Source organism: Poecilia latipinna, unplaced genomic scaffold (assembly GCF_001443285.1).
Source record: "Poecilia latipinna isolate Pla-1442-1.1 unplaced genomic scaffold, P_latipinna-1.0 Scaffold936, whole genome shotgun sequence".
NCBI classification, from domain to species: domain Eukaryota; kingdom Metazoa; phylum Chordata; class Actinopteri; order Cyprinodontiformes; family Poeciliidae; genus Poecilia; species Poecilia latipinna.
The window spans coordinates 173,222-186,634 of record NW_015113552.1 but is presented as its reverse complement, the minus strand read 5'-3'; the positions used below and the strand labels follow the sequence as shown (position 1 = coordinate 186,634).

The window sequence follows — 13,413 nt, the reverse complement described above, 5'->3', positions numbered from 1 at the left end:
TGGGGACACATTGGGGACACATTGGAGATGCATTGGAGACGCATTGGAGACGCGTTGGGGACACATTGGAGACGCATTGGAGACGCATTGGAGACGCGTTGGGGACACATTGGAGACGCGTTGGGGACACATTGGAGACGCATTGGAGACGCATTGGGGACGCGTTGGGGACACATTGGAGACGCGTTGGGGACACCTTGGGGACACATTGGAGATGCATTGGAGACGCATTGGGGACACATTGGAGATGCATTGGAGACGCATTGGAGACGCATTGGAGACGCAATGGAGACGCATTTGGGACACACTGGGGAAGCTTTGGAGACTCCACTGTAAATCAACATAACTAAATGTCCTCAAACTGACTAGGAAACCATTTGTGAAACCAAACCTGGAACTGAAGAAACGTCACAAACAAAGAATTAAAATTAAGTCCCATTTTACCAGAAACAATTCTGTGACTTTCATCTTTACTTCTAACTGTACAAAAACCTTTCAATAATAGCAATAATAATAATAATAATAGTAATAATAATAATAATGCAGCTCATGCACTCGGGCAGCATGCAGTCTGCAGGAAAGTTTTGGGTTTTAAAGCTAAAACTAAGAAGTTCTGCTGAACTGGATTTGGTGTAAAACTCTGATTACTGTGATATTCTGACATTGAGACAGAAATAAAAGGAATTAAGAGATTAAATTCTGAAACATTTTCTAATAAAGACAATTTCACAACTAAAAACACTGAACTACCCACTGAGGTTTGTTCCAGCAGCTAAAGATTCGTGCTAATCTACAGACGTCCAGCAGAACCACAGCAAACCGTCAGACACACAGCAGAGACAGATACTAACTTGGGAGGAGCGGGGCAGAAAACCTTGGAGACAAACAGACGACAGAAACAGAAGAAGAAGAAACATCATCAGAGGCTGAATAAAGGCCTTCACATGAAGAAGAAATGAAGATCAGCTGTCAGGAACATCATCCTGACAGCAGGAGGACCTTCAGGTGCTCCTCCAAACGGGCCGGTACCACCTTTACCCTGGTTCCAGAACCAGGGTAAACTGCTTCTCGTTGTGTTTAAACCGGAGCAGCTCCAGACCTCCGGCCCGTTCAGACTCTGGCTGCTGCTGAACCTGACTTCAGGTTTGGTTTCTTCTGGATTAAATGCTGAGCATGTTTTGGTTTAATCCCTCTCTAAGTCAACCATCGTCTATAATTTCAGTCCTGAACCCTAGCGGTGCGTGTTGGGGTGGGGTCGGGTTACCCCTGACCTTTAGAGACGCCCTCGATCCGACAGGTGTCCGGCCTCTGCGTTGGCACGGTAACCAAACCCAGCTGAAGAATCGCTGCAGGAACGCCGCTCTGGATTAACTGACCTCTGCGCTTCAGCTAAACGTTTCATCTCTAAATGTTCTGATCAGGTTTGGTTCCTCCTCCCAGGGGTTAAAGGTCAGCAGCGTTAGTGGCTTTCTCTCTACGTACCCCGCCTGCATGGCCGCCATCTCCCTCAGAGTCTCCTCTGAGTACAGGCCGATGGGGGAGTTATACTGCCCCCGGTGGCGGGGGCTGGGTGCGGCGCCGCTCCTTCCTGGAGAGCCGGCCGCCGCAGGCTGGGGCGGCGCCGCCGCCGCGCGGCCGTTTACCTGAGGCGGCGGGCGGAGGGGAGACATGAGGAACAGTAGGACTTTTCCAGTTTAAAACTAAAATCACACTTTGTTAAAAAATATAAATCTGGACCATATTTAACAATTTGGTTGGTATATTTTATCTTCAAACTATCAGATTTGAGGATTTTTGGTACAAAAGAAATAAAAACTGCAACTAAAATCATTTCCAACGATTTAACGGTGAAGGTTTTATTCTAACCCAAAACATTTCCATCCATCCGTTTCCCTGCTGATGGTCCGGTGGACCCGGTTCTACTGGAACCAGAACATCTGCTCCAGTTCCAGCTGCTGGTTCTCTGTCTCTCTGAGTCAAACCAACCTGTTCCCCTCCTGGCCTGTGGGGGCGCTGCACCAACAACCACTGAAGGAAACGACACAAAAACCTCTGAAGACACTGAGAGCAACTTCCTTCTTCACCAGATGGAAACAAGATGGAGGCGTCAGGTTTGGAGGATTTCTCTTTAGGCTAAAGACCAGGAGCCATTTCTGCTGCTAGCGCTAGGCTAACATGTTAGCTTTGGTTGTATTTACCCAGAATGCCCTGCACTGCTGGGAGTGATTCATCTGACTCTACATTGTTGCTTTAATGTAAATCTATGAGTTTTCTATTGTTTGATTATTGGTGCTGCAGACAGACTGATAATCCAGCAGTAGGAATAAATCAACTGTCTCCGTTCATTTCATTTTTAATAAATGTCAAAACATCAGAGTATTGTGAAAAAGTTTAATATTTCTCACCAGTCATCTCAGGAAGTGAAAAACATTTTAATTAGATTAATCTCACAGAGACTGAAATATTTTAAGCCTTTATATGTTTTGCAGTTTTATTGGATTATGGCTTCAGGTAAAGAAAACCCAAAATTCATTTTCTCAGAAAATCAGAATATCAGATCAGACCGATGAGAAACGGATGTTTAAAGAACAAATGTGACGTTTCTGTAAAGTACGAACACCTCTATGCTCCTCAGGTAATCTCCATGGCAACCAGTCAGCTGCAGCCATAATCATTACATCACTCTGTGCGATGGTTCACCTTGAGATGCCTGGTGAGACGTTTCCCCTTTATGCAACTTTCTAAGAGTTTGACATGCTCTGCTCGAAGTGGTTTAAAAGCCATTTGCAGCAGTTCCTTGTGTCACCACTGGAGGCAGCAAAGAGTTTCTGAACCAGAGCAGCTGATGCTTCAGTGAAGTCAGGGGGCGGAGCTACCTGCTGGTGAGGGATCATGGGAATCACGGCGTCCATTCTGGGCGGCGCCATGGGAACGGGACGCTTCGACCTGCAGAGGAAAAAACATGAGAGCACTGCTGGTTCTGCAGGTGAGGTGACCTCAGGTGACCTCTGGTCCTCACTTGGTCATGGTGAGCGTCAGGCTGTGGTGCGCCATCTTGATCTTGTTCTGGGCCTCCAGGTGGGTCATCCCCTCGGTGCTGACGCCGTCGATGGCCACGATGACGTCGCCCTGGATCAGGTTCCCCTGCGCCGCCTTGGTGCCCGGTGAGATCTGTCCCAACAGAAAGAACCGGGCCAGAACACGGAGAACGGGTCAGCGCCACGGAGGATTACCGCCGGCGTTCCAAGAAACAATCAGTGGAATGAGAACAGATCGATTTATCACCCATTCACTCAGATTACTGTAATCTGGGGACAAATAATCTCGCTGGGAGACAGAACCGGGTCAGAGTGGGCTGAGAGGGGAGAACCGGACCAGAACCTTCCAGGTGAACATGACCTGTCAGAAGTCACCTTTAACCTCCAGCATGAGGTCATCATGTGGAAACCTCCAGAACCTTTCAGAACCTCTCAGTCCCTCCAGAATCTTTCAGAACCCCTCAGAACCCCTCTGACCCTCCAGAACCTTTCAGAACCTCTCAGTCCCTCCAGAATCTTTCAGAACCCCTCTGACCCTCCAGAACCTCTCAGAACCCCTCTGACCCTCCAGAACCTCTCAGAACCCCTCTGACCCTCCAGAACCTTTCAGAACCTCTCAGTCCCTCCAGAATCTTTCAGAACCCCTCTGACCCTCCAGAACCTCTCTGACCCTCCAGAACCTTTCAGAACCTCGTGACGCCAGCTCAGTTCCTGGTCCGATTGGCTGTCGGATTAATCAGAACCAGATCGTGGAGTTTAACAGGAAGCTGCTCACTGAGCCCGAACAATACCGGGCCTGTGCGGCCGGCGCTGCGGCCCGGTTTCCCAGGAGCCTCTCTGACCCACATACGGGTCGCAGCCTGCATGGCTCACGTTTCTGGTCCGCCGGGGATTGTCCCAAGAGACGAACTGGGTCGAACCGGACCGGCCGCCGTGATCCCTGGTTCTGGCTGGTTCTGATCAGCTGGTCCAAAACGGTTCAGCTCATAGCTTACCCTCTGGTTCTGCTCATTTGGAGTCGGCTCAGATCCAAACATTTCTGTGATGTAATTTAATCTGAATAAACTCGTTTATTTTGGCTCCATTAATCCCTGAGCAGCAAGAGAAAAACATAAATTCAGATAAATAAAGTTTATTCTTATTCACCTCTAAACAAAAAACCAGCAGAGCTGAAATATGGAAAAGCAGAAAAACACCCAGATTTATAAAATCATCATGTTTTAGTAAAGTTTTCACCAGATATTTTATCCGTTTCAGTTCAGGGTTAAATCAGTTATTTAATCTAGTTAAACTACCTGAAGCTCTTTGTTAAAGTTAATTTTATAATATTTAATATTCCTGTCGCCGTCTGTCGTTTCCATAGCGATTAGGTTTCTGGATCATTTATAATCAGTTATTTTTAAATTATTTTGTGTTTATATTACACTGTAGTGCGCACTGCTAATTAAAAGCTATGCTAACCCTGAAGCGCTAATCATAAACATTAGTTCTGCTAATGCTAAGATGCTAAATTGCTCATTTCAGCCATTGACTGATGCAGATCTGCTCCTGCCCTCAGTGAGCGGCCATGTTTTAACCAACATAGCGGACAGAGCAGCTGCTGCTTTGACCTTTAAGACCTGCAGCAGACCTTTAATCTAGATTCTGACATTTTAATCCCTGATGTCCCATTACGCTGTGACCTATGGTGTTGTGGCTCCGATGTGAAGGGTTCTGGTTCTGGTTCGGTCCTCTGCTTCTGGGATGGATTCTCTCTCAATAATCCAATATTTCTGATTTATGACCTTAAATCTGAAGTGCTTAGTTCAACCCTCAGGTCTAAAACACTTTAAAATAGGTAAATATTTATGATGTTTCTGTATTTGTTTGGTATAAAACTGGTGGGTTTCCTTCTGACCTCTGACCTCTTCACTACAGGATCCACCTGGATCCCTGCAGGTCTAATTTGGGCTCTGCGGATGTGGGATGCCCCTGCTGCTGTAATGGGAGCTGTGGGAGCCGCTGGCCGGGTCGGTGCTGGCCGGGTCAGCGCCGGCTCCGGTTACCGCCGGCTCGCCTTTCACTGTAAAGTTTACAGGAGCAGCTGAATTCGCGGCTGCAGGAAAACCGACGCCTGCAGAGCAAAGAGCCGCTGCGCTCTGCAGCAGCAGGACAAACACGAAGCAAAAATCAGCAGAAATCAGAGGAAATCTGCAGCCTTCACAGAACGGAGCTGTCCAGAAGAGAAGGTACTAAAACATTCCCCGAGTTCGGCTGAAGGACCAACCAGTTTAAAGGGAAACCAGTTCCAATGTTTGGAGAAATGTCCGGGGTGTCATTACTAAAGTTACAGTCAAAAATTAACAGCAATAATTTGGGTTATTTGGCCATAGAGGAATAAATGGGATTAATTTTTTTCAAACTAAATATTTCGCTTGGAACTAAAAACTTAACCAGATAAATAGTTTCCTTTAAACTAAACATTTAGTTTGAATCTAAGTATTTAGTAGCACACCTGCAGTCTGGAGCTAAATATTTAACTCCTAGCCAGCCATTTTGTTGAAAAGTTAAATATTTCAAACTCCATATTTAGCTAGTTCAGAGCTAACTGTTAGCTAACGTGGAAAATCCCTCCTGATAAGGGGAAGTGGACTGTCAAAATAAAAGCCTGCTAACTTCTACATCAACTCCTGCTGGTGAAGCCGAAACGCTTCAGTTTCTGTAGATGAATTAACATCTAGTTGGTAAAATGTAAACATTTAGCTCGCTAATTAAATATTTAAACTGTGACATTTATGAATGGATGAATCACATGGTGAACGTGTGACTGAATAATGAACACACATCGTTTCCTCTGAATAACCCAAATTGTAGCTGCCAACTGTTACAATCAGCTGACGTTCTCCTCAGCAGTTTGGCCAAATGATCCAAATCCGTCTAATCTGACTGAACTCCTGAACTGGACCACATGGCCGGTTCTGGTTCTGTTGAACAGGTTTGTCAGAGCAGCTGGTACCACCTGCTCTTCATCAGAGGCGGTTCTGATTCTCTGAGACTTTCCAGAACTTTCCTATCTCAAAGTTTTAATTCATCCTGATGAACTGAACCTCTCAGATTTCTGCCTCATAATCATCCAGAACCTTTTACTGGACGGGTTTCCATTCAGAACTTAACCCAACAGATTCCCTTATACCAGAACCTTCCTGTAGTTTGGACCCATATAAACGTTCTACTAGTACCAAAAACCCAATCTGTCCTGGTACCAGAGACAGCGCCCCCTGCTGCTGTTTCCATGGTAACGCTGCTATAAAACAGACCAAATGATCCCCGCCCCCTGTTGACCAACTACAGCTTAGCTACAGCAGCAGATAGCCTGCTGGTTACCATGGCAACATTAACCTTTAGTTTAGCTGAACCTCCTGCAGACCAGAGCAGAACCACAGAACCACCTCAGGTTCTTCCAGGCTAATTTGGTGGGAATAACTTTGATTTTAAGTAAATGGTAGAACTGTGATGGTTCTGACCCATAAACAGCTGATGATGCCGTTAGAACATTAAATAATCCAGATTAATAAATAAATTATAGAAATTAACTTTTCCAGGAGCGCTTCATGTCTCTCATCGCCACTGATGGTTCTGGTTCTCCTGACACCTTCAGAACATTTAAAGTCCAACATCAGTAGAACCTCAAGATGCCTGCATGAGGTTCTGACCTCTGACCTGCTGATCCAACAGGAAGGTGAGGACACCTGGGATGAGTTCAGCTTCACCTGCAGGTAACCTCCAGTGGTCGCTAGCTAAATGTTAGCTGTGCTAACGCTAATGCTCTGCTAGTAGAGGAAGTATGAAGCTAAACTCTGAGGGTCCGATGAAGGTCCTGGCCGGGTTCTACTGCAGGAAGAACCTGAAGATCAGCAGCAGCTTTTATTCTGATGGAGGTTTAATCTGGAATAATCTGGACCTTCAGCCAGCAGAACCTGAGCTGAACTGAACCATCACCAGTCCAGATCCAGGTCCAGGTTTTATTTACACCTCATCTCAGGAAACTGATCAGAGCTCAGAACAGACTGGACCTCACAGCCAGAACCAGAACCAGAACCGAGCTGCTGCTTCCCTCTGGATAAAAATATCCGGTCCAAATCAACCAGAACATGAGAGGCTTCGTAAGACACCAGTCCACAACAGAACCATCAGAACATCAGATCGGACCAATAAGAATGTCTTTATGACCAAACTGTTCTACTGGACCTATCAGAACCTTTCAGAAAACACTCATTTCTAACGACACAGGCTGCTACTGAGAGCTGGGACACTATGGGTGGAAAGTTCAGTGGAAGGAAAAAGTGTAAACTCAGCCATCTATCAGAACATTTTGAAGCTTTTCATGCTTTCTTCTGATGACAAGTTTTAAGGAGAAACTAATTTCAATTTCCAGCAGGACTTGGTACCAACCCATATTACAAACGGTACCAGTTTCTGCTTTAATCACCATGGCAACAGCAGCTAACAGGCCTGAACAGAGCCTTGTAGAGAATCTATGGACTGATGTCAAGAGGAAGAAAGACTGCAGAACCAAAGATGCAGAACACCTGAAGGCAGCTAGCAGTGGAGAACACACTTATGCACAAATTTGAAGTTTTAGTTATCAACTTAATAATTCTTCATGTAGTTGGGTATTTATATTCATGCTCTTATTTTGAAGTTTGTTGTTTCCTCTCCTTGCATTGGCTTATTTTATAAATGAACTGAACTGAACAAATAGCAAGTGCACAACAAATGAATGAATGAGTTAGCATTAGCATAACTGATGTTTATGATTAGCACTTTAGGGTTAGCTTAGCTAATTTCAGTTAGCCGAGCCAACCACTGGTGACTGTTAGAGCAACATGGGCTTCCAGAACCTCAGCAGAACCACACATCTGGATTAAAACCGTTTTTATTGTTCTGGTTTAATGTTCTAGAGTTTCCTTCCCAAGTCACCAACAGAAGCGCCCAGTAGAACCAGAACCAACAGAACCAGAGCAGACGTCAGCGCGGCCATGTCAGCATCTCCTCAGCAGATGTAGCAGTGAAGACAGAACCGGCTATTCAGAGACCGAGCTCTGGAAACATAAACCCGGTCCAGTTTTAGAAGCTGCAGCTCTGCTTTCAGGGGCCGTGGAGGCCATGGGGGTCCCCGGGAGGCCACTGGGGCCATGGGGGGCTACTGGGCCATGGGGGGCTACTGGGGCCATGAGGGGCCGCAGGGCTATGAGGGGGCTGTGGGGGCAGCCGGGCGGCCACTGGGGCCATGGAGGGCTACTGGGGCCATGAGGGGGCTGCGGGGGCAGCCGGGCGGCCACTGAGGGGCCACTGGGGCCATGGAGGATCGTCGAGGCCATTGGGGGCCACAGCAGCAGCCCCGACTCAGCAGCCAGTCATGGGCTGATGGGGAGCAACAAGCAGCTTCACTGTAACGTCTCTGATGATGAAACTGGAGCTGGAGGCTGATTGGTTCAGCAAAGAGTCTCAGTCCAACCAGAACCTCCCCATAAGTATTCACACCCTCCATAAATATTGGCATCCCTCTGCCTGATCGGACCCCTGCGGATCGGACCCCATGCTTACCCTGGAGACGGTCAGTGGCATGTTGAAGTCCTTGCCCCCCTGCAGCCTGAAGCCCCAGGGCCCGGGGCCTGCCAGGGTCACCGTGTAGCAGCTCATTCCTCCAGGCGGATCCTCGGCTCCGAACCGCAGAGACGCTCTGGAAGAGAGGAACCGTCTGAATGGACAGGCAGGAGGAAGGCTGAGGAAGACGAGGCGGCACGGCGCAGCGCTAAGAATAGCCGGGGATCGCAGCGCGGCATTGTGGGAGGGGGCGCGGGCCGGGAGGAGGGGTAGGACTTATATGGCGTGAAAGGAGAGACGGGGAATGCCAGGCTCGCCGTGATTCACCGGGTTAATATAGACCCTCAGATTCTTCCAGACCCCCAACCCCACCGGCTCTACAGGGTCTCCCACGGACACAATCAGGAGCCGGCAGGAAACGTCTCGTTATCTGGAGCTGATAGCGCCGAGAGGTCCGATAGGAAAAGGTCAGCAACAGGAGGCAAATACCTCACTGGGACCAGAACCACTGGGACCACAGCCAGTAGAACCAAACCCGTTCACTGGGACCTCTGGGACCAGAACCTACTGGGTCCAGTATGTCTTCTCAGTCAGCGCTGCCCAGCAGTAATCCCTGGCCTTGGTATGCTAGTTGTTAGCTAACATAAATTTGAATGCTAGCCTAGCCAAAGCTAACACTAGCCTATTCAATGCTAGTGCTAGCCTATCCATGCTAATGGCCACTAGGGGAAGCAGGAAGTCCAGTGGGAACCAGAACCTGGGGCACAAGAACCACCAAGGTTCTTCAACGACCCTCCATGTTCTTCCTGATCAATGTTCTCACCTGACGGGACGAAACTCTTAAACTACGCATTTATCCAAAAACGTTTAGCTAATCTGAACCGCCTGGTCCAGAAAACAGCACCAGGTCTCTGGAACCGTCTCCAGCAGTCAGTGGGTCAGAACCTGGACCTGTTTCCTGTCCATCAGACGGTTTGGCTCAGGAGATGCAGCAGCTTCTCAGGCGGCTTTATACCTGAATCTGGTTAATTTTAGGAATGATGACATCACTCCATCCCTGAGTCCAGAACCATCCAGAACCAGGAGCAGAAATGGATCCTCACCAGGATCCCTGTTGATCTCAGTCTGGATGACAATCATTAAAAGGACCTCTAATAACAGTTTTCCCAGATGCTAACCCCAACCTGGATCATGGATATAGCATGTAGCCTGTAACCTGTAGCATGTAGCCTGTAACCTATAGACTGTAGCATGTAGCATGTAGCCTGTAGCATGTAGCCTGTAGCCTGTAGCATGTAGCCTGTTGTTCAGGGCGGGGAGGCTGATCCCAGAGCAGCTGGTTCTGCTCAGCGTCGAATGTCACCGACTAAGTTTAGAGAGGAATCTGACAGAGACGCTGCTGAGCCTCTGCAGGCTCCGGATCCATCCTTCCTCCTGGGCTCCTCCCAATCGGACCAACCTGTGGACCCCAACAGAGATCCAGATCAACGGTTCTGCAGAACCGGGCCAGCCTCTGAAGGGAAACCACAGAGAGCATCAGGCAGCCTGGAGAGCAACTGCTCGATTCATCCATCAGGTGTACCTAATAAAGTGGCCCCGTCTGAAAGGTCAGACTGGCTGGTAAATGGAGCGTCCCCTCAGGCTCAGGCTGAGTAAAGGTCAGTTCTGCATCAGCCTGACGGAACCAGAGGAACTGGACCAGAACCAGCAGAGCAGCTGACTGGAGAAATGTGTTCAGTCTCTGAACTAAAAGCTGCAGCCTGTCATAGAAACAGGCTGATGACTTTCCACCTGAACCAGGTAACCCCGCCCCCCGCTCTCAGCTCCGCCCTGCAGGGCCGCCCTGTGCACAGAAACCAGCAAACACCCCGAAATCAACCCGTACCTGTCGGGGAGAGCCCAGACCCGGAGAACAGCTCCGTCCGGTTCCGACAGCAACTGTCGGCTCAGCAGGGGGAGGCAGCCGCGGTGACCCGGGGGAGGGAGCAGCGAGGCGGCCGCCCGCCTCGCTGCTGCTAGGGAGGAACGGTACCGTACCTGGCTGGGAGGACGGGTCCGCGGTGGTCCGGGATCCAGCTCCGGTCCCGTCCGGACTCCCTGCCACGGAGCGGAGGGAGACCGGAGGAGGGGGGGAGGGGGGAGGGGGGATTTTCATTAACGGGATTTTCATTTAAAGAGGCAGGAGCCTCAGAGCTACTGTAAACAACAACACACACACACACACACACACACACACACACACACACACACACACCGCCCACACAGCTTCATTAAAACACAAATCATACAGAATTAATTCTCAATATAAACACGCCATAAAGTTTTCATACGGAGTCCTGTAAGGGACATGGGGAAATCTTTTCTTTTGCGGTCGCAATATGTTTACTGCAATATTTGCTGGTCTACTTAGTAAACAGTCACAAATGTCAATTTAATATTTCAAACGTATACACATTTAAAGAGCCTCAGTGTTTATTCATAACTCTTTGGTGCAAAACACTGACTGGAAATTAATTTATTCCCTGCATGTTTATGTCTGTCAGGTTGGGATCAGACCAACACAAAGAGACTCGATCAAAACTGTCAGATGACTTATTACCCGCGATAATAACTCAGAAATAATCCAAATAGTCTGGATGCATTTTTTATTTCTTTCCTTCTTACGGAAAGTTTCTGTTTATATCGTAGGTTTGTGGTGAATTTCTGTTCGAAAGAAAAAGATATAAAACTTCAGATATTCCTTAATGCATAGTGGTGGTCACTACAGTGGACAGTTATCTAAAAGCCATTTTCTTGAGCTTCTTGTGGATTTTTATGTTATAAATGCACACAGACAACTGAAGTGGACACTAGTGCATCATAAAATACACCATCAACTACTGGCCATCAGCAGCAAATGCAAGAAACTATTTTTGTTAAATCCAACATGGCCGACCCAGGTGAAAAAAACATTGTTACATCAGATAACCCCTAAAGAACAATACTACGGGCTAAGATTGATGGAAAAACCTCATGAAAGCCTCAGGTTACAGCAGAAAGAACGATGGGCTGACAGGACGGAACCCTCATGTCCCTTACGGGGCGCCGTATATCTAAAATATTCAAACTGATTCAAATCAGCCCATTTATTAGTTTGTTAGCTAATTAGTTTATAATTAAATTAGGGAATGTACTCACTTATTTAGTTATTTATTAGTTTAATGTTTGTTAATTTATTAACTTATCTAGTTAATTTAGTTATCAGTATATTCATTTTGTTAGATACTTTTTAAGTTGTGTATTCATTTATTAATATTCACTTTACTTATTTACAAATAAAGAAATATATTTTTTGCCTTTTTTCATGATTCTCTGGGCCAACTGAGGTTCTTAAGGAACCAAAATGTTTTCATGGATCATTCAGGTAGAAGAAGTTTTATGTTATCAACCCAGAACAGACGAGTTCTGCAGAACCAGCCAGAAAAACCAGATAAAACATGATTTTAAAAACTTAAAGAGCTGAAAACCAGGATCTGATCTGAAGGATCCATGAGAACCAGACCGGAGAGACGTTCTCTCCGGTCTGGTTCTCCTGGTCTTAACGGATCGTTTCTCAGCTGGTGTAGGAACATTTTCTATGTTCATTAACAGCAGGAGAGGGAGAACGGTTAGGTGATGGCAGCATCATGCCGCTGAAGCCCGCCTCCAGGGAGGAGGCAGCCAATCAGAACGCAGACCAGGTGGATCCCGATGGAGAGAAAACAACTGAGAAAACTAAAAGCTAACAGCTGAAATAACAGGAAAGCCGGTCAGTTTGTCGTCCAGCAGCAGTTCAGAAGCAAACCATCAGATTCATCAAGAAGGAAAGTTTTTAGGCTCAAATCTCTGAAAAACCCCTGGATCATGCAGATAAAACAAAGAATCCTTACATGAAGGAACTAAGCACATCATTAGCGCCTAAAGGAAGCTTTGAGCACAACTACATCCAATCAGCATTTATCTGTTATTCCCAGGACAAATGAGCCTCCGAGGGCAGGCGTCCTGTCACACACACGGAAAGATAAAACACATGTCAGGGTCAGTGCCGTCGGCCGGCTGGATGCTGGATGGGTTTTTCCTTTATGGATGGTTTGTGGAATTTAAAAATGTCATTGCTATGCTATTTTTATTTTAGTTTGTAAAAGTTACAGTTTCATCATTGACTTCTTCAAGAGACCTTAATAAAGCATTTCATACAAATATTTGATGATGGAGGGTTTTTTAAAAAGTTAGCACAAAGATAAACTAAAGCTGTGGATGCATGTGGCGACGGTGGAAAGGAAAAACTTCAACAGGAAGACTATCCATAAAAAGCACTGTACCAAACATGACCTCTGTGACCTCTGACCTGCAGCTCCAGCAGATCTCTCTGTTGATCGTCCAGAAGGAATGAGGCCGTGAGTTATTTCCACAAAATAAATCAGTTCTCATGTTTAATTTTAAAATGTTGTTGAAGGTAAATAAAATTGGTTTACTGGATTATTAAAGTGTGGACACCCATTTTAAAATATTTATTTTTAATTTAAACTAAATATTAAGTAAGCACAAAAGGTATTCTGTTATTTAAATTCTGAAGGTTTTCATTGGAATGCAGTTGAAAGGCCTTATTTTGAGAGACAGCAGGCGCAAATCGTGACACCGCACCTACTAATGGCACTTCCGGTGGCAGGTGTGACACCTGCCACAAGTGCCACTGTTTTCGGGTCTAGCTGTCAGTGCTGCCACTGCGTTCAGCTGACCTCGGCACCTTCCAAGGGTTTCCACGACCTAA

General features: G+C 46.8%; 1 protein-coding gene across 2 annotated transcripts in view; it reads right to left on the bottom strand.

Moving 5' to 3' along the window:
• LOC106957784 (LIM domain-binding protein 3-like) overlaps window positions 1–13,413 on the bottom strand; it is a 36,600-nt gene that overhangs the window by 17,122 nt on the left and 6,065 nt on the right. The window contains exons 1-5 of one of the 2 annotated variants that reach the window (XM_015049256.1): window positions 10,662–10,771; window positions 8,625–8,760; window positions 3,020–3,171; window positions 2,877–2,946; window positions 852–874 (exon numbers count right to left, since the gene is read on the bottom strand). In XM_015049256.1, the coding sequence (XP_014904742.1) occupies window positions 852–874; window positions 2,877–2,946; window positions 3,020–3,171; window positions 8,625–8,720 (341 nt within the window). In that variant the 5' untranslated portion in view covers window positions 8,721–8,760; window positions 10,662–10,771. Of the gene's footprint in view, window positions 1–851; window positions 875–2,876; window positions 2,947–3,019; window positions 3,172–8,624; window positions 8,761–10,661; window positions 10,772–13,413 lie in introns of those variants that run through there. The other variant, XM_015049255.1, reaches the window with a different exon arrangement.